This window comes from Pectinophora gossypiella, chromosome 2 (genome assembly GCF_024362695.1).
Source record: "Pectinophora gossypiella chromosome 2, ilPecGoss1.1, whole genome shotgun sequence".
Classification (NCBI taxonomy): Eukaryota; Metazoa; Arthropoda; class Insecta; order Lepidoptera; family Gelechiidae; genus Pectinophora; species Pectinophora gossypiella.
In genome coordinates, this window is record NC_065405.1 from 1,143,964 (window position 1) to 1,168,548 (window position 24,585).

The window sequence follows — 24,585 nt, forward strand, 5'->3', positions numbered from 1 at the left end:
CGGCTTCTGTGGGCGAAGTATCCATACGTTTTAGAAAAAAAACCTTTTTTCAGACGTCCCAAAGTCACAGTATTGAAATAAAAAACAAAAAGTTTAAGGATAGGCGCCAATTTTTAGTTTTTAAACGCTAAATGTACTCCAACCCTAAACACACATTTGTCTCAAAACAGTGATTCATTTCGTTTATAAGATAAACAAATGAAATTCTAATTTTGAATTTAGAATTTTCGCTTATTACTGTAATGGCCAAACTGCCAGCTATACATTTATGTATTTTTTTTCATCGTATGAATTCTTTTTTGTGTTAAATTCGGACAGAAACAATGAAAACGGAAGTGTTTCGATTTTTTTGATGAGAAGTGTATGTTTTCATTTAAAAAGTAAAACCTAGTAATATCGACTAGCCCCAAGTTAACCCCATTAGTCCAGATAATCAGGTGAGTGCCCTGCTAACCCTAAACAATGGCTGTATGGTTCACTCGCACGCTACTTTCGTGTTCACTGTAAAAAAATAATATGACGCCTTAATTAATTACTTTCAGTTTCTATCCACATTATTGATCGATGGTTATGCGGTAAGTAGGTATACGTGCTTACCGTTAGTATTATAATTATGATCTGTGGTAAGTACTTACATAAATAAAATGGCTGCTTAGTGTAATAGGTATTTAAAAAAGATGCCAGAAAAAAGATTGCAAAGCGGCTATACCTACCTGACAGTGAAACATGAAAATTATTCTGTTTATGCCTTTTAAAAATAAAAAAGTAAGTAATTTATATTTTAATATTTAATGGCGATTTAATATTTTTTCGGGCCCGGTGGCCAGCTGCATGTTTTAAAAAATATTTATTTTTATAATTTCGGACAATTTTATTTATTTTAGATTGTTTACCTGGGGTCAAACAAAAATGACTACAATTAATTATGTGCTTCAATAAGAATAAAAATAAATTTGTAAATTCGTCATTTACATTAAAATAAAAACAACATTTTTATTCTTCTTGTTTTTAAATTACACTTATTTAGGCTGTATGGCTACATTCCTTTGTCTGCTCCTTCTCGGGGATAATTTAACCAAAAAAAAACGTTTTTGTATTAAATTACCGGGAAACTGTGATTTGCGAAAAAGTTGTCGAATGTGGTTACCATAGAAAAATAATGTAGAATCTTCTCAATTCTCATGAAAATAGTAATTAAAAGTTAATTATTGTTGTAATAACCCAAACCGTAAAGTATTTACATGAAGTGTAGTGATAATGAGTGCATCCACATCTGCCACTACGCCAAGCGCGGGACAACATGCTAGCGCTCCCAGTTCAACTAGCAATCAAAATCAATTCGTAATCGCCACATGTCGAAGGTAATATGTACTCGAAACGAGCAAATTATGGCTTTCTTTGTATTATTTGTTTGTTTTCTAACCCAATGAGGAACTTTCCAGACGTTTCCCAAAAATATAGCTGTACAGAGTTGCCTTCATTAACCTTCTAATTTCATGAATAAAAGACATGTATTTTTTATCTTTGTTGTTGGATAACAGCCTCCGTGGTCTAGTGGTTAGAGCGTTAGGCTCACGATCTGGAGGTCCGGGTTCGATTCCCGATGGGCACATTGTCGAAATCACTTTGTGAGACTGTCCTTTGTTTGGTAAGGACTTTTCAGGCTTGAATCACCTGATTGTCCGAAAAAGTAAGATGATTCCGTGCTTCGGAGGGCACGTTAAGCCGTTGGTCCCGGCTATTAGCCGTAAAAACACTTCCACCAACCCGCATTGGAGCAGCGTGGTGGAGTATGCTCCATACCCCCTCCGGTTGATTGAGGGGAGGCCTGTGCCCAGCAGTGGGACGTATATAGGCTGTTTATGTTGTTACGTTATGTTGTTGGATGTAAATGATGACCCTTGTTTTTACAGTCCCAACACAATTTTCCACCAATTATTATTCTGATCAAAATAAGGACAAGCAATGTAGGTAGCAACATTATATACATATCTAATCCAAATATAAAGCAATATATTTTTTTATACATGCCTCTGCAGCTATTACATTATATTTTTTAATGATTATGTACCCAACCAATGAGAAAATAGGTCACTATCACGTTAAATCTGTACAACGCCATCTATATTTTTTTTGGGGAACGTAGCCTGGAAAGCCCCTCGTTGAATACTACAACCTACGTATTTTGTGATACATACGGCGCAAAATATAAGTATGAACAGCACATTTTCCACCAATCCCCTTTGACATAGTTTCATAATGTGTAATTGTTTTAGAAACAGAGACGTGGCTGTCGATTCTAGTTCTAATGCCAATCCAGAAACTACTGATGATTCGGACTCGGACGAGGTAACTAACTGAACTTCTTCTTGTATGTAAGTAATAGTGATGTTCCGAATATCCGTATCCGTATCCGCGGATATCCGAGATAAAAGAAAAATCCGTATCCGTATCCGTGTCCGTAACTTTTCACGCGGATCTTTTACGGATCTTTTTCAGGTGATTAAGTAGAATTATTAAATGAAAAGGCTATAAAATTCCGTTCAGATTGTTTTTTATTTCTTAAAATCAAATATTTGGCACTTTTATATTGCAAACATTTAGATAGATAGATCTTTATAATGAAAGCAAGATAAAATACCACTTTTATAACAATGAAATAACTGAAACTTTAATCTTTTTGTTTAAGAAAATAAAGATCCGTATCCGTATCCGCGGATCTTTACACTAATAAATATCCGTATTCAGATACGCGGATCCGTATCCGCGGATATAAATTTTTAACGATCCGGAACATCACTAGTAAGTAAACACATAAGCTCACGACTATATCCCAATTGGGGTAGTCAGAGGTACATCCATCGTAAGATGAACTAACTACCCACACCTCACTGAGCTTTCCGTTAGACCAACGTGTTAAGTGGTGAGCCGTATCGCCGTCTAAAACACTTCCCTTGCTTCCTCCATATTCATCAATCGTTTAATAGACGCACGCCGGTTCAGAGAAGATCGTACTAAGACTTTTCTAAGAACATCTCCAATTCGTTTCTAACAAAAATGTTTAGGTAAATGTAATTTAAAATCGAATATAGTAGGTAAGATAAGATAAATTATATACTTACTTTATTGAGTACAATGGACACAAGATACATAAAATAAAGACAACAGATACAAAAATGCACCACAGGCGGGCTTAATGCTCATGCAGCAATTAACTAATAACTGCTGTCATGTGAGTTGATATTAAGGGAAGTTTAATTAAAAGTAATATTCCAAAGTGGATCATCTTATAGAGGTATGTATGGGTATGATGCAATCATAGAGGTATGCTGGCCTTAATTATTTAATAAGTACTTACTATTACTTACAGAGGGTCGGGGTAGCTACATCTATCGATATATAGGGTGTAAGTGACATCGTAACGAACAGTAAGGGGGATGATTCAGACCATAATTCTGAGATAATATCAAGTGGAATTTTCCGTCGCAAAATTCATGTTTTTAAGTTATTTTCAATTCCACTTGGTAGTCACAATAATGAGCTGAATCATCCCCGAGTACGTATGGGTGTTAGTGACACCGTAACGAATACTGAAGGGGATAATTGAGTTGATATCAAGTGGTATATAAGTGTCAAATTACTTGTACTCAAGGCTGGACATAGACGACACAACGGCCATAATATTCGCTCTACTAAATTAGTACTTTACTTATAGCACATTTATAGCACGCGTGTTTGTACACAGAGTGACATCGTAACGAAAACTTTGAGGGATGATTTAGGCAATGATTCTGAGTTGATATCAAGTGGAATTTTCCTTCACAAAAGTATGGAATGGAAAATAGTTTAAGAAACACTAAGTTTTTCATGAATTTTCCGACAGGAAAATCCACTTGATATCAATTCAGAACCATGGTCTGAATCATCCCTCAAAGTTTTCGTTATGTCACTAACACCCTGTACTTATTACATACTGATAAATAAATGCGCGAGGAAAGAAGTTCCGAGCAGAATAGTATAATATAGACTGGAAAATCCCGCGAACGTTTATTTATGTGACTTGTCAATTAGTTCCATTAAAATACGTGGACTTCTTTCGTAGTACGGACAATATTTTAAACCTGTATTACCTTGAGTTTTCGTTTTGTAACAATGTTTTTTTTAGATTTGGTTTCTTTTTTTTTGACGTGACTTATTGTAGATTTGCCGCAGATGGCATAACTACTTGGGCAGACAAATAGGGAGCGCTGAGAGCTCTCGCCCTGTACATCGTTTAAGACAACAGGCCTGAGGGTGCCCAGTTGGGCGCGAACCTCGGCTCGGGAAAAATATTTGAAAGAATTAATCGACCCTAGTGGGTCGATAGCGCTAAGCGCTGATTGAGGGAAATCGTCGACCACACCGGCGGGGTCGGTATTGGGGTCCTGAAGTGTTTGGTGTCGCGAGCTGATTGGCTGCCTCTATGGCTAGAGTAATCGCGGAAAATTAAAAACTAAGACAGAAAAGTGACAACAACATTTCTACTGTTACTACTGTACTGAGTTTGGAGTTCCTCTGCAGTATAGCCTATTGGCCCGCAGACCCTTAATGCGGTGCTGATTGTAAGGGATGGACTGACCACCGCGGTTCATAATACCTTAAGACTTCGTATCAAACGCAGCTATAAGTTGTCTTATGGCATTTTGTGCCGAGGTTTTTCTTGCAGCTTCTTTTCCCCGGCTATACAGGTTGTGAGAAGCTGCAGTAGTTTTAGGCAGATGAGACGTTCGCTATGTAAAAATTGAAGATTCAAAGTGTAACTATGTTACCTACTGAATAAAGAATGAATAAATGATAATGAATGTTACTATAGCACTAATGAATAACTTAATGATACTGATGTTACAATTTGAAAAGCTTCCTTCTCTCTTTTAAACTTCTATTTTGTTGTGGTCTATGATGTGAAACTCATATGTAACTTACAAACTTGTACACCATCATAGTATGCAAATAAAGAATATTGAATATTGATATTTTTGGATTTGAATTTTATTTTGCTCTCCAGAAACTGCTGGTAGTCTACAGTCGCTCAGGCAAGCTGGGTGCTGCCTACTACACCCTGCAAACTGGAGAGGTGCGGTATTACCTATTGTAATTACTTAGCAAGCTGACATTAATTGTAGTAAATTTTCATCCCCTGTGTTTTTTATTCTCTCATAGCTTCGCGCACGCTATGTCATACATAATTCATTAACTGGAATGAGAGTTGAAATTAAACTACATTACATGATGTAAAGTGGAAATTTGTATATACTTAGAAATTCTAGAGGGTTTTCTCAGCTTTCAGCTTTCATAGAATAACAGTAATACTAAGTATAGAAGGGACACTACCCCCCGCGCCAATACGAGCTTGGAATGGGCTTGGTTTACTTCACCCCCGATGGGGGCCATATTAGTCTTTTTAAGTCGTTAAACTGAACGGACTGGCGAATTGTTTGCCTCGCTCGCACGCAGGGGTATGGCGACACACGGTAGGAACGAGTTTTTTTTTGGAGTGCCCGGGCTGTAACGCATTCAGCTGCTTTTCTTCCCGAATTTATGCCTTATTACATTACCTAATCCATCGGGTTCGATGCGTCGGGTGTAGATACAAAATGCAACGTAATGTAATGTATGTATGGAAAGACAGAAGGATTGTGTCCTTTCTAACAAGTTGGATCATTACTGCCGTTGGGCTGATCGCTTGTAGGCGTGATACGGTTCATCATTTCCATGTGCATGGAGTTTGTATCAAAAGTGTCTGCAAGTTGCAGCAATTAGGAAAACGGGCGGGGTTTATGTATTGTAAGTAGGTCTATGCTAGTGTTCTTAAGTTTGTAATTTGTTTTTATTATTTTTCGTGTCCTACATATTTTCTTTTTTTTTTCATTGTTAGACTATACCGATTTAGTTTTCTCACCATACAGAGTATTAGGTCACCTATGTTCCTCATAAATAAATAATCGGAACGTAGACATTCTTGTCTACCAAGGGCCAATTTTTTGACTTCCTTATAAAACACACCGTTCGCTTTCTCTTTAATTTGTTCCATGTAAGCTCTTCTTGGTCTTCCCGTTCCTCTCTTTCCTTCTATCTTCCCTTCTATGATGTTTTTAATAAATTAGTCGTGTCTTATTTCATTTTCCTTACTCTTACTCTTAAATAAATAATACGCAAATAAATTAATCAGACTTCCAAAAATGTATCTGTTATTGATTAAAGACTTCCAAAGCATAATAATATATTATTAGTTACCGAACCTAACTGGTTACCAGCCCCAACTGAAGGTCACACACAGTCGATTGACTTTTCATAGTAAAGCGTTAGTCACAAAGTAATTAGTAAGTAATATCCACAAGTCGCCCATAATTCTTTGTCAGTCGTTCCCTGACATGTTTTGGCGATTAGGTTGTCTCAAGGACAGGCGAACTGACTTTACTGATCAACTTACCCTTATGAAGCCCGTAACAGACCCTGGACACACAACTGGAAATACCTAAACTTATAAAACCATTTCACGTTATAGTTATGTTTAATTATTTTAGTTTCTTTTTTGTTTTTATTCTTTATTTTGTTTGATTAGTCTATTTCTTTACTATAAATCACTGGTTTATTTGTGATGCTTATAATTTAGTTCTAAAATAAAAAAAAAACTTATAAAGTTTTAGTAATAATGGTTGAAACTGTAAAATTTTCACAAAAAACGTATTTACGTCAGTCAATATTATTATAACTGTGTAATGGCTAAGTCAGATGGTTTCATAATAAAATGAAAACGCGAATTTTAAAAGAATCAAAATTCGGATATTTAATATAAAGCGACTACTATTTTATGTTTTATAGCTCTTCATCCTGGACGAGATAGTGGACCGTCCACCAGAGTACCAGATGTTCCTGAACCTATACCGACAGGTAATAGCGTATTCCTTACCCCCTAGTATACTTGAGGACATTTTCATATCCTATTTATTGTTTGTTACCTATTTGTGTCATGGAAAGTACAGGTTAGGTCATATTATACATGCGAGAATATATTTCTCGGGAATGTGGGTTTCCTCACGACGTTTCCCTTCACCGCTGAACACGTGATAATCATTTATGATTCAAACATGATTTCGAAAACAAAATCGACAATCATTGGTTTAGGCCTGTATTGGATTGGAACCTGCGACTTCAAAGTGAGAGGCAAGCTTTCTACCAACTGGGCTACCACGGGTTTAGTTTATTTATAATTTGATATTTGATTAATAATGGAAGGTGTCGCCGGCGCGTCTGGTGCTGGACGGCAAGACGCAGGGCGCTTTCGTCAACACCGTAAAACAAACCGTCTTCCACAACGATTGCAGCGATGAGGGACGATGTCGACTGGTGTTTGTCTCGGCGAGGGAGTATAGTAAGCAGTACTGTCTTCACCATAAGGGCACTCAAGGCCCGTGCCCAGGGCCCCCATTCTCGGGGGGCCCCGAAGGATCCACAATTTCTCTCACACATTTATTCTCAAAACATTTTTGTCGGGCACATTACACTTTTTTCACAAATCAGGAATCTTATCAGAAGGTTAGATTTATAAGGCATGTCATATATTACGCCATTATATTATCGATGACTGCGACTTTTCCAAAAAACAAAAAACATATGCTGTATTTGATTACCTATTAATGGGTTCATAGGTACTTAAAAAAAATGTAAGTGTTTTTCTTTTTTTACTTTCCAATTCGCTTTCTTTACTTTCAAAAAGGGCCCCAGATTCTTGTGTGGCCAAGGGCCCCAGCCTAGTTTAAGACAGCGCTGATAGTAAGATTCTAAATGATTTTCTAACAGCCTCCGTAGTCCAGTGTCTGCGATCCAGAGGTCCTGTTCATCGTCATGTTCAAATCCCGGTGGTGACATATCACAAAAATACTTTCCACCTTACAAATAAAACATAAACCAGAGATGACTGTGGGTTTAAGTATTTGACAGCTAAGCAAAGTTCAGTCGAATTGTATGATACATACATACATACATAAACTCACGCCTATTTCCCACCGGGGTAAGCAGAGACTATAGAATTCCATTTGCTTCGATCCTGACACACTTCTCTTGCTTCCTCCACATTCATCAATCGCTTCATACACGCACGCCGGTTCAGAGTAGATCGTATTGAACCTTTTCTAAGGACATCTCCAATTTGGTCATCATAAGTCCTTCTCGGTCTTCCTCTGCCAGCCCTACCATCAACTTTCGCTTTATATACCGCTTTTGCAATCCTATTATCCTTCATCCGCTCTACGTGTCCAAACCAACCTAACATTCCCTTCTCAATCCTAGTCACTATATCGTCTTTTACACCACATCTCTGTCTCTGTCTGTCTGTCTGTCTGTCTCTGTCTAATTGTATGATAATTGCATTAAATATTGCTTGGCTGTCAAATACCCACGTGCATCCCTGGTTTATTTTTTACATGTAAGAGGGATTGTGTTTAGTTTGGTTAGGACATTATAGGCTGATCACCCGATTTTCCGAAAGTAAGATGATCTGTGCTTCATAAGACACGTCCAATATTCCAACATTCCACCAACCAACCACAGATTCTTTCCGGCAGCAGAGAAACGTATCTGTCCGTCCATTCCTTTACCAGAGAAAAGTAAGAGACGTTTCTGGCATTCAATAACTTATTTACCATCCCCCCCAGGTTTCGAAGCTTGCAAGCGTCGCATTATCTCACTCTCTCTACCATACGAGCCAGCCCATTGCACAGAAGAAGAACGCACGTTGTTCCTACGAACCGTCGTGGATTTCAACCAGACCCAAAGCGTGCATGCCCTGGGCGCTCTGCTCAGATATTTAGATCTCAACTGGACTAACCTGAACTTTGATATGCAGAGTAAACCCCAGTTCTTTAGTTTGAGGAAGATTTCACTGTAAGTACTTATTTATCCTAAATTTTCCCATCTTATATCCCTAGCGTTATCCCGTTTTTCACAGGGTCCGCCTACCTAACCTGAAGATTTGACAGGTCCAATTTTTTACAGAAGCGATTGCCTGTCTAACCTTCCAACCCGCGAATGGAAATCCAGCCCAATGTAGGTTAGATCACATACCTCTGAAATGCATTTCTCGGGAATGTGGGTTTCCTCACAATGATTTCCTTCACCGCTGAGTACGTGATAATTTATTTATGATCCAAACATGAATTCGAAAGCAAATTCAAAAATCATTGGTTTAGGCCTATGCTGGGTTCGAACCTGCGACCTCAAAGTGAGAGTCAAGCGTTCCAACAACTGGGCTACCACGTTTCATCGTCTATATTTCTAATTTAAAATCAATAATAATCCTTACACAAGGGTTGCTTATGTTGTTACACCTCACAAACCACACAGTAGAAGAAGATTTAAACTAGACTAGAGAGTAAAGCTTTACCATACCTCGTTTGCTGCTGGTTGCGAAATCTTCATTCACCCTAAAATATTAAAACAATAAATACCCACAGTAAGGTATTGTTTCATCATCCTGCAAGACGGAAATTAATTTGCGAGTACTTAACCCACATGACAAGATCCTAAAAAAAATGTTCAGTGGTCATATTAGTCTGTGCACATCATACTTTTTATGGCGCAAGATTTTGCATAGTAACATTGATATTTCCGCAACATCTTGCGAATACAACCCGTACACACTGACTAGTCTCCTAACCAGTATACAACTCCCTTGAAGCGTAGTAACTACTTAATTTGCACGTAATACAACTGTCTGTTGGTCGCCACACCAGGGAGGACATAGTGACAATAGACGAGGACACGTATCGGGGTCTGCAGATCTTCAGCGCGGTGGCGCACCCCAGCGGGTTCAAGAAGGGCGTGCAGGGCTCCAACAAGGAGGGGCTTAGCCTCTTCCACGTCTACAGCAAGTGCTGCTCCAAGGTCGGACACAGTCGGATGAGGTCCGTGGAAAACTTTCTTTAATTAAAAATACAGATCCTGGTGTATGGGGATCCTGGTCTATGGTTCCGGCTAAGTAATGGCTGCGACCGATGAGGGACTTTCTAGGCTAGGTTTCCCAAAAACATTATAGATGGCGCTGTAGAGATTTTCCTTTGTTTAACAGACATTTATTTTTTGGGTATATATTACCCAAGCACAATTAGATCTCCCACCCGTTATTATTCTGATCAAAATAAAGATAAGCAATATAGGTAAGTAGGAACATAATTCTAAACATAATGTGATCTAAATATCAAGCAACAATTATTTTTATATATGCTTCTGCCCGGAGCCCGGTGGCGCAGCGGTAAACGCGCTCGGTCTGCGATTGTTGAAGTTAAGTAACTTTCGCAAAGGCCGGTCATAGGATGGGTGACCACAAAAAAAGTTTTTGTCTCGAGCTCCTCCGTGCTTCGGAAGGCTCGTCAAGCCGTTGGTCCCGGCTGCATTAGCAGTCGTTAATAACCACCAATCCGCACTTGGTCCGCGTGGTGGTTTAAGGCCCGATCTCCCTATCTATCCATAGGGAAGGCCCGTGCCCCAGCAGTGGGGACGTTAATGGGCTGGTGATGATGATGATGCTTCTGCCATTATATTGTATTTTCGAATAATTATATAAGTACCCGAGTAATGAGAAAATAGGTAATTATCACGTTAAATCTCGGCAACGCCATCTATATTATTTTTGGGGAACTTAGCCTGGAAAGTCCGTCATTTACATACGCAGTGTATATGTAAACGTCCTACACAAAGCTCATGTTATTTGGTTATAGCATAAACATCGTACGAGTAAATACCCATTTACAGCTAACGTTGGTAATTTCTAGCTATTCATTTTACGTAGCATATACTTTACCTCTACGCTATTACGTTTACACACAAATTCTATGAACGACTTTCTAGATTAAACCAAATAGAAAAATAAAAGAGAGGCTTTTGATCATCAGAGGCTAGATTAGATTAAAAACTTTGTTCAAGCGCACACTCCGTTAGCGCCTTGTCAATATTTAAGAGCAACGCTAATCACAGAAACATCGCGATACTTTGCATCAGGATTAAAAACTGAATAACGACACGTCTCATTCGACCGTCATTGTGATAGGACCTGATAGGACATACAACATAGTAAACTTATTTCAATCGCATTATATCGTTTCAATTGTTAATCGTTATATCGTTTATTTAATTGGTAATTGTTATATCGTTTATGAAGAAAGAACATACAATCATAGCGTAGCTTTTCACGACTATGTAAAACGGTATTCAAAAGTTTTCAAACGTGTTTGCGTTACCGCGAAGGCAATGTTTGTTAGCAGTAAAATTAAAGGTAGCTCAGATATTATTAAAATGACTTGGAAAGTTATAAATAGCGAAAATGGGAAAGTCAAAGCACGCGATCTCGAGTATCAATTACAAATTGACGGTAAACTACTCACAAATGATAAGCAAGTTGCTGAAGCTTTTGAAAAATTCTTTACTGACATTCCATTTTCGACTACCAAGGACTTGAAGTCATCTCCTGCACTCGCTCAATCACTTGTAAAGGAGCACATAGATACGTCCAAAGTAGATAAACTAACATTTACACACGTGAGTCCTAGGGACGTCTTAAGAGCTTTTAAATCTTTAGAAATGAAAAAGACTGCAGATCTTCATGGTCTCTCTGTTAAAGTCATTAACTCCGTGATTGATTGCATAGCTCCCTATCTATCATGTATATTTAATAAATGTGTAGACAATGGTGTGTTTCCAGATTTAATGAAGCACAGTAAAGTCATTCCATTGTTTAAAGCTGGTAGTACTTCTGACCCTACTAATTTTAGACCAATATCTATACTACCCACGCTTAGTAAAATATTTGAAAAAATTTTATTACTGCAATTACTTCAACATTTCAATTTAAACAATTTAATGTCTAATAAACAATTTGGTTTCACAAAGGGTCGCTCAACAACCGATGCTGGTGTTGAGTTAATAAATCATGTTTTTCAAGCTTGGGAGGAGTCCAAAGATGCTATTGGTGTCTTTTGTGACCTTTCCAAAGCCTTCGATTGCGTTTGTCATGATATATTGATCGCGAAACTTCGTCACTATGGAATAACAGATAATGCCATCGCTCTTTTAGAGTCGTACCTTAGTGGCCGCGTTCAGAGGGTTGATGTGCATGGCTCCAGATCGTGTGGATCTAACGTCACTATAGGCGTCCCGCAGGGCTCAATTCTAGGTCCATTTCTATTCCTAGTTTACATAAACGACCTACCTAGTCTTGTAAAACATGAAGTGGTGCTGTTTGCAGATGATACCTCCTTACTTTTTAAAGTAAAGAGACGACAAGATTCCTTTGACGATGTAAACAACGCCATTTCAGAGGTAGTGGATTGGTTTACTGTAAACAACCTGCTACTTAATGAAAATAAAACAAAATATGTTTATTTTACGTTATCGAATGTTAGTAGGCCGCTCGATTCTATTATTGTAAAAAATAAGGAATTGGACCTCACGGATACTGCTGTATTTTTGGGAATTACTTTGGACGCTAAGTTGCAATGGAGTCCTCATATTGATAAGTTGTCCAAAAGGCTCAGCTCAGCAGCATTCGCGGTCAAAAAAATTCGTTTAATAACCGATGTAGAAACCGCGCGATTAGTTTATTTTGCCTACTTCCACAGTCTAATGTCGTACGGCATCTTGCTGTGGGGTCATGCTGCAGATGTGAACAGCATTTTTGTTCTGCAAAAGCGGGCCATTCGGGCGATTTACAAATTGGGACCCAAGATGTCACTTAGAAATAAATTTAAAGAAATTAATATTTTAACTATGGCATCACAATATATCTTTGAAAACTTAATATATGTAAAAAAACATATAGGATTATTTGCAAAAAATAGCGATCGGCACATTGTTAATACCCGGAATAAAAATAAACTTGCTTTACAAGTCAGTCGATTACATAAGATTACTAAATCTTTTAAGGGGCAATGTATACGTTTTTACAATAAGATTCCCATTGACATTCAGAATTTGCCTTTCAACTGCTTTAAGAAAGTAGTTAAACAAAAACTTTACAAAAAAGGTTATTATAAAGTTAGTGATTATTTAGAAGATAAAAATGCATGGGATTAACTGTCTGAGAACTGATATTAGGCAGCTAAATTACTCAATTGTATATCAATATTTTATGTTTATTTTTATTATTTTTTAAAGAACGTCTAGGGCCCTGTGCCGAGGTTTTTCTTGCAGCTTCTTTTCCCCGGCTATACAGGTTGTGAGAAGCTGCAGTAGTTTTAGGCGGATGAGACGTTCGTTATGTAAAAATTGACGATTCAAAGTGTAACTATGTTACCTACTGAATAAAGATATTTTTGAATTTGAATTTGAATTGTTCTAAAACAAACTTATATATTTCTTTCCGTAGCTTAATATAATACAAAACATAGTATGTCTATTACTCACCCTGTTGCTTGAACTATATGTATTATACAGGGTGTTAGTGACATCGTAACGAAAACTTTGAGGGATGATTGAGACCATGATTCTGAGATGATATCAAGTGGAATTTTCCGTCGCAAAAGTATGGAACTGAAAATAATTAAAAAAAAACACAAAAATTTTCATGAATTTTCCGACTGAAAATTCCACTTGATATCAACTCAGAATCATGGTCTGAATCATCCCCCTCAGTATTCGTTACGGTGTCACTAACACCCATACCTACTTGTATGACTACAGTACATACTTGTGCGGGGTGTAAGTGACATCGTAACGAATACTGAGGAGGATGATTTAGCTGATTATTCTAAGTTAATATCAAGTGGAATTTTTCTAATTTAAAAAAACTAAAAAAAAACATGAATTTTGCGACGAAAAATTCCACTTGATATTAACTCAGAATCATAGTCTTAATCATCTCCCTGAGTATTCGTTACGATGTCACTAACACCCTGTATATTTCATTAAAAAATATATAATTATGACTGATATCTATAATCTGCTCCTTTCACTAAAACAGGGTCCTATTTCAACACCCAACGACTGACTTGGCGACACTAACAAGGCGACAAGACGTGGTTGCATTTTTTATGAGACCACAGAGTGATTCCATCATGAGGAACATCTGCTCTTCTCTACGGTTCATCAAGAACGTCAATGTACGAAGAACAATAGTTCTTTAGACTTTTCGTTAGTTTACTTATTTATAAGCTATCGGACGCGTAAAGAGAACTAATTAAATACAAGTAACGACTCAGATTTATCAAACGACTGTGATGGAAAAATAGAGTAGCTCGGTGGCGCAGCGGTAAACGCGCTCGGTCTGCGATTGTTGAAGTTAAGCAACTTTCGCAAAGGCCGGTCATAGGATGGGTGACCACAAAAAAGTTTTCATCTCGAGCTTCTCCGTGCTTCGGAAGGCACGTTAAGCCTTTGGTCCCGGCTGCATTAGCAGTCGTTAATAACCATCAATCCGCACTGAGCCCGCGTGATGGTTTAAGGCCCGATCTCCCTATCCATCCATAGGGAAGGCCCGTGCCCCAGCAGTGGGGACGTTAATGGGCTGATGATGTGTGTAATGAAAAAGACTAAAGTCTTATCTGTTCGAAGTGACCCTATACATATACGTCCCATTGCTGGCCATAGGCCTCCCCTCAATCAACCGGAGGGTATGTAGCATACTCCACGCTGCTTCACTGCGGCTTGACGTGTTTTTACGGCTAATAGCTGGGACCAACGGCTTAACGTGCCCTTCGAAGCACAGAATCATCTTAGATTCAAGCCTTCAAAGTCCTTACCAAACAAAGGACAGTTTTCATAAAATTATTTCGACAATATCCCCATCGGGAATCGAAACCTTACCTCCCAGATCGTGAGCCTAACGCTCTAGTGATTAGAGCGCGGAGGTTGGACAGTCTACCAAGGCGAAATGCTCCGATTAAATTATGAACGTTTTGAATAAGACCTACCTAGGGTATATAATGTAGAGTAGACACTCTAGAATGATTAGCTTACATAAGTAGTGGATCTGGGCCGCAGTAAGTGCTGCTGCTTCTAACAGTATATTGACTTCAAGAACAGTTTGACTCAAGATACCCTTAAATATTATTTTCAGGGAATTCTAGCGAAAATTAAAGCGCTGTCGGCTAAACCACACCAATGGAAATCCCTTTACAATGTAAGCTGCTTCTTCATAACTAACGACATTAAATTATCAATTGCTCCTGATTATGATTACATTATCCCTCTAACATTTGCAGACAAACAAACAACAAACAAATAAATAAATAAATTTCACAACAAAAAAAAAATTAAATATATATTATTATTTTGTTTATTTTTTATTTTATTTTTTTATTATTATTTTTTTTTATTAAATTTTACTACAATAAATTTAATTTAATTTCATTTTTTTTTTCATTTCATTTCAGACCTTATACAATGCAGTGCTGATTTGTGAGATGTGCGAGGGCGTGAGTGAAGCCGGAGAATTCTTGGAGCAACTGGCTTCTTGCGATAATAACAAATTATATGAAGTAATTCATTTGTGATTGTTCTTTGTTTCACATAACTTAAATACACATAAATAGCCTATAAGTACACGGTGTTAGTGCCGTCGTAGCGAAAACTTTGAGGGATAATTTAGACCATGATTCTGAGTTCATATCGAGTAGAATTTTCCATCGCAAAATTATGTAACTGAAAATAATTGTAAAATTTTAATAAATTTTCCGGCAGGAAATTCCACTTGACATTAACTCAGAATCATGGTCTGAATCATCCCCCTTTTGTATTCGTTACGATGTCAGTATCACCTACTGCTGGGCACATCCCCACGGCCACCACGATGCTCCAGTACTGGTTAGTGGAGGTGTTTTTGGGCTAGTAGACCGGGAACGGCTTAACGTGCCTTCCGAAGCACGGAATCGTCTTACTTTTTGGTCAATCAGGTTTACAACTCGTTGGAATAGAACAACAAAAAATGTGAACGTAAATACGTAATTTGCTATAATTTGCTACAGATGGCGCTATATATGAACCGGATTATAGACTTCGATCTTAGTAAAACTGAAGGGAAGTTTACTGTCAAAGCTGGAGTCGACCCTGAACTGGACTTGAGTAAGAGGCATTATGTACTTATTGAATATCGACTTAGGGTTTTGTTAGCCTTTGGTTTTGGTTTTATACAAGACCATTAACCTGGCCCCAGGAGGGGCAGAGTCATCTTCTCGTAGAAGCGGAGATAGTAAATGTCGGGACGGCAATGCAGGACGGAAAGGGCAAGTGCGACAGAGGGTAGCAGTAACTGTCAGTACTATTCAGAGGCGGAGGACTAAAGTCCTAGCTTGGAAATAGACTACTCTGGGCGCCATCACACTCGCGTCAGGCAGAGTAGTGCGGGCGAAAAGCAAGAGGGAAACCAATGCCCTATTTTTCCCTAAAAAGTAGCATGGAGAATGCTACACTGACGTGGCTCTTGTGATGATGAATATCGACTCTAAATTTTAACAGTTGTTGTGTCTACAACCAATCGCAATATACATGAGTCCAAAAATCAGGGTACCTACCAAACTGAATCTTTCAATCATTCGCTTTATTACTAAAAATAAATGGATTACATACATACATACATAAACAGCCTATATACGTCCCACTGCTGGGCACAGACCTCCCCTCAATCAACCGGAGGGGGTATGGAGCCTACTCCACCACGCTGCTCCAATGCGGGTTGGTGGAGGTGTTTTTTTTTTACGGCCAATAGCCGGCACCAACGGCTTAACGTGCCCTCCGAAGCACGGAATCATCTTACTTTTTGGGACAATCAGGTGATTCAAGCCTGAAAAGTCCTTACCAAACAAAGGACAGTCTCACAAAGTGATTTCGACAATGTCCCCATCGGGAAAATAAATGGATTACTGAAATAAAATTTACCGTCTCTGATCGATAAGACTGTTAACGTTGCGTTCTTTCCATCCTTTAAAAAAAAACAGAGAAGCAAACAATGGCGAGTCTACACGGCCTAATGTCAGAGACGGCGAAGGTAGAGTTGGATCGTCTCCCAACTTTCATAGAAGAATGCAGCATGGTGTACATGCCACACTTGGGGTACCTGCTGGGGGTCAAAGCCTGGGCTGACAACCTTACCATGGAGCAGAAGGAACTGCCTGATATGAAGTTCATGGTAGGATTTGTACTTATTCCAATAAATCTTTTTTACACCCAAAATATTATTTGCACACCAAACTGTTATTTGTGACAGTCTAGTTGGTCATTATAGAAACCACGTCCTTTGGCGTTTAGTCAGGTTATATATGCATGTTTCACCATAAAATATATCAATGCACAGACGCGGGGTCTAAAAACACCACATCAAAGCAATTCATCTAAAAAGCAATGTTGCAATTTGGCAATTGCGCATGTAAAAGTATATGTAAGTGCGCAATGTCAATAAATGTCTAATAGCAATATTGCTTTTTAGATAAAATTGATTTAATGTGGCTTTTTAACGCTCCTGTTTGCCGCTTGAGTAAATATTCTGGCAACTTAATAGTGACTGTTCTTTTCAGTTTCAAAATAATGATTACATCCACTACAAAAGTAAAGGATGCGAAGGTAATTACTTGCTACATATGCATGTTCCTCTTTATCAGATCTACATATTTAATAATTAATTATTTTATAGAGCTGGATGTAATGATTGGCGATACTTACCCGGAGATAGTGGCACACGAAACACGGATAATGATGCGTCTAACTACCCTCATAATGGAAAACCTGGACACCCTCGCCTCTGTTATCAATAAATGTGCTGAACTGGACTGGTATGCAAACTCATCTTGAGATAACTGAGCTACTTCCGTGATTAAATTCGAAGAAAATTCGTTGCGAAATTCATTATTAAACATAAATTCTACCTTACCAAATAAAATAAATTACGTTTTCTATGCTAATACCGTGTCATATAATATGTTATACGTGTTATTATGACCTGGACAACTTAGAAGCATTATACTTGTTCAATCAAAACACCAATCTAAGAGGTCATACGTTCAAACTCCGCAAACGAATTTCAAACAACAACCCCAACAACCATAAGTGCTTCCTGACTAACAGCAGCGTGAAACAGGCTGCCATAGGACGTGGTCTCCCGTTTTTAGCGTCAACACCTTCAAAAACACATTGGACAATTACCATAAAACGGAGAAAGGAAACACAACTACTTAATAGTCGAATACAGGCACTTATCAGTGAAAACTGCCTGGCTAAGTTAATAATTATAATAATATATAACGCAGACTGCCTATGCCACTGCTTACCGTGAAGTATACTTCCTCAAGAATAAGAACCTGTCACTTTTTTACAATGAATACAACATTATTTCCAATAAAACCTGAATTGTATTCACAGCCTAATAGCAATATCGAAGATCTCTAAAGAATTCAACTTCGTTCGACCCACACTCACAACAGACAAGGTAATAGACATCAAGCAAGGGAAGCATCCATTGCAAATTATAACCTGCGACAACTTCGTGCCAAATGACGCTAAGTCCAGTAGTCAAGCGGGGTTCGTCAAGATACTCACTGGACCTAATTCCAGTGGCAAAAGTGTCTACATGAAGCAAATTGGTAAGAGCCATTAATTTACTATAATATACCTACTCTTATTTGGCTGGTCACAGTCACGATCTCACCTCTGATGGTAATTGACGATGTGGTATAAGATGGGACACACTTACCTAGCAAATGTCTATTCACTGTAGCCTTGAAGACTTCAAGATTAAGTATATTTTTTGGAAACTCAGAACTCCCAAACTGACGCATATTACGCTCTATTGTCGCTAGCTTCTAGATTATATACTTATTGTTAGGTCTTGTACCAACCCGCATTGGAGCAGCGTGGTGGAGTATGCTCCATACCCCCTCCGGATGATTGAGGGGAGGCCTGTGCCCAGCAGTGGGACGTATATAGGCTATTTATGTTTATGTTATGTAGGTCTTGTAAAGCTGATAAAATATCAAGACTGATAAATTATACGTCGAAAGAACAGGGGGGTTACAAAGCCACATTGAAGCAATTCATCTAAAAAGCAATAATGCTATTTGACATTATGAATGCAAACATGCATTGCGCACTTAATTTTATTATGCGAAAATATCAAATTGCAATATTGCTTTTTTAGATGAATTACTTCAATGTGGCCTTCTTAATCCCCCAGGTCGAAATCAATACTAGTAATATACTGGCATTAACCCATTCATTTCCTGTGGAGGAAGAGGAGCAAAACAAAAGGCATTTCTGTCTTCATCTTTCACCTACCTTACCAATCACAGGTCTGATAGTCTACCTGACGCACATAGGCAGCTTCGTTCCAGCAGAGTCGGCTACTATCGGCATAGTGAGCCACATCTACACCAGAATCCAATCCACGGAGTGCATCGCTGCTCACATGTCAGCATTTCTCATAGATTTGAGACAAGTAAGTTACGTCTTCCAGAATATTCCTAGTTGTGATACGCAGTATGTCCAGTCTTAAGTTGTGAAGACTTTTTCGTCGTATCCATAACGCAGTGCATCAAAAATGCCGTACTAAAATTGATGTCAGGTTTTCAAGAGCAGTGGGTAGACTGACAACAATGAGCACTCTTTACCATAATCCATCATTCGGCCTTTGTTTCCAGATCACCAACTCTATCTCCCGAGTAATGAACGTCTTTTTGAGTTTCTTCATCCTGTATTGATCCCCTTCCAGATGGCTCTGGCGCTTCAAGAATCCACATCCAACTCCCTGGTCATAATAGACGAGTTTGGCAAGGGCACATCTGAAGTTGACGGTCTTGCGCTTCTAGCGGCCTGTCTAAACACATTCCTCTTCCAAGGAGAGAACTGTCCACATGTGTACCTGTCTACGCACTTCTTGAACATCAAGGAGTATATCGTCAACTCGCCGATTGTTAAGTTTTTGGTAAGTTACGTAACAGTCTGACATTATCCTACAGCTTGCTTTGAAACTTGCGTGGAAATCTCGGAAGTCATGTTTCACTCCAAAATCGAACCCTAAAACGTATCAATATGCGCTTTTTTCATAGCAATTCGAGCACATGGTACAAGACGGCGAGCCGGTGTTCCTATTTCGCGTAACTGAAGGTGGTGTAGAGAGCAGCTTCGCACATCAGGTGGCAGCTGCTAGTGGTATCGATGCCAGGATTGTGCGGCGAGCTGGACTTGTCCGGAGCGCCTTGATGGTATTTCATTTCTTTATTTTTAACACGTTCATTGTGTATGTACCCGCTATTATTATATTTGTACAAAATTTTCCTGTACCCAAAGGCTGCCTGGAAGAAATTGCTGCATGAGCAATGAGGCCGCCTGTTGTGCTTTTCTGTATATGTTGTCCTTACCTCTGTATTTTGTGTCAATTGTGCTCAATAAAGTATTTTATCTATCTATCTATGAACCTCATATGAGACAGTTTTGAAACTCATACGTGCATGTCCCATATGTGGGTCACATTTTTTCTTGCCGTATCTAACGTAAATTCCAATGTGTTTATCGAAAACACATTACACGTGAGGGGTTGTAGTCTAATTTTCAACTGAAAATTGTAACTGTGTAACTACACAGTGAACGTGTTAATTTAGATTTAAAAAAGCTTTTGTAAGTAGAATACAAAAGACTACATAACATTTAAAAAAATAATAAGGAATAGTTATTCGGTAGAGTAACAATCATTTCGTATCATCAAGTAATATCAGGCCCTATAGGTATATTTAGTACCAATTATTTTGACAACAATTGTGTGTTTACGATTATAATATTATTACCCTACACAATTGTATTTAAAATAACAAGAGTTCAATTTACCAATCCTTATATTAAATATGCATTAACATTTTTCAATACATCAGTAAGCTTACGTGGCTATAGCCGCCTAGTTGTTTTTTGTACAAGCTTTTTAGTGACACACTTGGTCTAACTTCGCATGACAAAAAATATGCCCTGAAAGACAATAAAACTAATAAGTACTTGATACCGTTACTCAAAAACGTGAAACCAAGACCAACTGGTTTTCGAATCCCTTCGCGTGGTGTTCGAATCCATGATCTCCTGGATTATTTGATCTACTCTTGCTTCGTGCTCTCGTATAATAAGGAGCCAATTATTATCTAAATCCACTTTCTTCGTCACCGCTGAAACGGGCAGTGGACAGTTATAATGCTTCTTCGTCACTATACTAACAGGATTGCTGTGTTCGTGAAGCTTTCCGCAAATGAAACACTCGAACTGTTCTATAACGTTCCCGAGGTCGTTCTGGTAAGATCTAATGTTTATTTCGTCAATGAGTTTCTGGTTTGATATGAGCCCTAGAGTTTTATGCTCAAGGTATTCTTCATACGCGGTATCGTTCTTCAAAAGGTAGCGTATATATTCGCTGAGGTCTCTCGGCGTGTCGAAGTCTTCCAGCAGTATGGCTGACTTGTAGTTCGGTAGCCAGTCTCTGATCAGCGGCGAGCCGAAGTATATTGGCACCACGCCCAATTCCAACGCGCGCCACATTTTCTCCGTAATGTAATCATCACAAACTGCATTCTCTATAGTCACCATAAACTTATATCTAGCAAGGAATTTCAAAAGTTTATCATCAAACATTGAGTCAATACGTGACTCATAATTATAAGGCAATCGCTTGTTCTGCAGACAATCGCCATAAGAGTCTACTGTAATGTAGCCCATAAGGTCTTCGACATAGGTCTCCCTTTGAGTGAAGGTGAAACAGTCAGTCTGTAGGAACACGACTGGTGCAATTTCGCGAAGATAATCGTTTTTGGCTGAAGTATTTACGAAATACTTTTTGCTGTTGATGTTCTGGAGACCTCTTAGCCAAAATAATGGTAGAGGTACGTCGCTGTTTCTGCTGAAGGTGGCGGAGTAGTTGAACAGATTCAAGCCTTTCTCATATAGAAGCATGGGTTTGGAGGTTGGCGACTCCTCGTGTATCAGGCCCCAAATAGTTTCAGGGTCTCGTGGTAAAGGGAACCTGTCGATATCACGGGCGTAGAACAAGTACGCGTCAGGGTACTCTGGACCCTTTTCTTTCCCATACACAGCACATTTGAAAGGATTTGACCCATTTTCACACATCAGTAGTGGTTGTTTAGGGAAGGGGAAGTATATATAAGTGTTTGTATGCCAGGTTATGATAGGATATTGAGAAATGATTTTCTTTGGTTTTAATGTTGCTGAAGGTAGCAAAATCTCTAAGATTACAAGACTAAATAGGAATATCCCTGCAAAAAGTACTACAACTACTTTTTTAGCGTCTATGTACGAAGATTTCACGAATTCATCTGTACGAAATTCACTTGAAGAGGCACTAATATTAGTTTTAGGCATTTTAAATGGTATACTTACAGGCAGATGCACAACTGAAGAATGTAAACAAATAAATAGTCGCACATAACGACAGATAACGATTATGGCTGCATCGTGCAAAAAACGCCAAAGGCTCGAAAAAATATCTATGTCACAGGCAAATTAATATATTCTTTTTGGTTGCATTCAAATATGAAGACTGGTTGTATCTAGTTGTGGTATTACGCAAGGAACCTGTCTGTTAAATCCTAGTTTTTAATATTTTTTCAGAAAAACGCTCTCCCGCCTGAAAACAAGAGGATCACAGCGAAACTCAAGTCGTATACGGAAATAATAAAGACGGAACTTCTCACAGAAGATATTTAATAAAATTCATTCAATAGCAATGTATACGACAATCTGCTTAACTAACAACAATATACAATAAATATAGTTTTATAAAATTTTAATTATCAAAAAAATACTTATATAGTTTGTCTTATATCTATGATACGCTGGAATGCATGACATTTATTAGTATAAATACTTTTTCACCCTTCCAGCAAGAAAAGGATGCGCACGTAAAAACAGTGTGAAAACGTGCGTTTATCCACTTAAGGAGACTATGTGGCTTTGATTTTATACTCTGATTTGCAATGCTGATTTTATCCTAACCTATAAAACTTTTCTCGCTGGTAGAGGGGAAAAATTATATATTCACAGGAGAGGAAAATTATGTCGGGTCCCAATGTAGACTACTGTCTATATTAGAATCAATCGATACGCGCGAGATTCAATGAGGATAAAAACTGCCTATTTCTCCCGTGAGGTGTTGCTACAGTTGAGTGTTCTCAAATTTTGACAGTTCGCCATACTTTTTTTTTCCTTTTGCCTATTTGAGGGTCAGGCTAAGATCATAAGACCATGCTGCCTAGAGTTCGCCATACTATTTGAGTAAACAATTATATTTTTACACTATAACCCTCTGTGCAGCGTTCAACTGCAAAATCATAGTGCTATATTTATTCCCTCAGGATCAGAAAGAAGAAAACTTAGATAAACTTATTTTCAATCAAAACTGCCTTTTTTCCCACTCGCTCTTTTCTTTTTCGTAACTCGTCCTTTAGACGGGATACACTACACGTTGCTCCACATTTTATAGCAATTTATCTCGGATTTTAGCTGGACAGCATGGAGAACTGTCAAAATTTAGGATCACTCAACAGTGCTTCCTGCTGCCGCCTACATTTGACCTTCTAGTTTTTATCCTCATTCTAAACTACTTTGGTAGTTCGTAATTTAAACTCGCCACTAGCAAAGAAAACATAACTTTCCACTCTTGTACACATAACTATTTTCTCGCTTTATCATAAATATTTCTTTTCTACACATTCGTTTTACGAAATTTTATCTTAAGTAGGCTCATAGCTGGACCTTTTTGAGGCAATTAATTTTGTAGCTACTATTTTTCTTTGTGCGTAAAAAAATAGAATAACTAAATCCAAAAAAAAACAATATTATATTATAGTTTTACATGAAATCACATAATAACGCCTACAAACATTTAATCTACAGGCTTTGCAGTTGGCTTTTGTAAGATAGTAGTTAGATGGCTACCGTTTGGATACTTTAGCGTATAAATTGCTCTTGTTGTCAGATCTGACTTTACAAATGGCCGCACATTTACTTGATTAAATTATCTGGAGAGAATCGAAGATGCTTTATATTTGTTAAAAGGACTTTACTTACGACGATATTGGTAGTGACTCTGGCGAAGAAAACTTAATTTTAAATTAGTTTGACCGTTCTAAAAATAGTGCTGTCCTTTACTTACGATAAGTACAAGAAAGAGACAGAGCTAGTTTTGCAACTGGCAAACGAAATTCAAATTAAGTTTGTGTCTACTATAATCAGCACGAGTGTACGGTCACGAGTACTAACATGTATTTGCAACCATGTCACATTAACTTTTTTGACAATTTAAACCGTAAGCCTCATTAAATGTCAAATATGATAGTGCGACAGGGTTCTAAAGTGGGATGATATTGCTCATGACTGTACAATGAAACTAAATAGGAAGGTAGGTAACACAAAACTATGGTATTTTCTGTATAGTGGACGTGCTAGGATAGAATATCACAAAAACGCCTATTCACATAATACCGAGTTCTTACCGCATTAAAATCATGTTTTGTTACGTGTGCTAAGATCAAGGTTGGCTTGTCGACATGTCTTTTAGACACAAGTCTACTCTTTTAACAC

General features: G+C 38.1%; 1 protein-coding gene across 2 annotated transcripts; it reads left to right on the plus strand.

Moving 5' to 3' along the window:
• Nucleotides 1–1,113: 1,113 nt before the first annotated feature.
• LOC126373636 (mutS protein homolog 5-like) lies at nt 1,114–22,762 on the plus strand. Of its 2 annotated transcripts, XM_050019845.1 has the most exons (19): nt 1,114–1,361; nt 2,277–2,349; nt 5,045–5,113; nt 6,862–6,930; nt 7,276–7,411; nt 8,694–8,922; nt 9,771–9,941; nt 13,991–14,129; nt 15,086–15,148; nt 15,402–15,506; nt 15,993–16,089; nt 16,962–17,152; nt 17,538–17,583; nt 17,654–17,792; nt 18,379–18,599; nt 19,305–19,450; nt 19,724–19,936; nt 20,061–20,216; nt 22,615–22,762. In XM_050019845.1, the coding sequence occupies exons 1-19, from the start codon at nt 1,258–1,260 to the stop codon at nt 22,708–22,710; spliced, it is 2,463 nt and encodes an 820-aa protein (XP_049875802.1). In that variant the 5' UTR covers nt 1,114–1,257; the 3' UTR covers nt 22,711–22,762. The 2 variants fall into 2 exon arrangements, with proteins under 2 accessions (XP_049875802.1, XP_049875812.1); XM_050019855.1 differs by lacking the exon at nt 2,277–2,349 and having other exon boundaries at nt 1,234–1,361.
• The last annotated feature ends 1,823 nt before the right edge of the window (nt 22,763–24,585 follow it).

What these genes read in the sequence shown, in the direction of transcription:
- LOC126373636 (XM_050019845.1), top strand. Translation starts at nt 1,258, where the DNA reads ATGAGTGCATCCACATCTGCCACTACGCCAAGCGCGGGACAACATGCT. An exon ending in ATGATTCGGACTCGGACGAG is followed by an intron (nt 2,350 to 5,044) that starts GTAACTAACTGA and finishes TTTGCTCTCCAG; the next exon opens with AAACTGCTGGTAGTCTACAG. An exon ending in TGTCTACATGAAGCAAATTG is followed by an intron (nt 18,600 to 19,304) that starts GTAAGAGCCATT and finishes TACCAATCACAG; the next exon opens with GTCTGATAGTCTACCTGACG.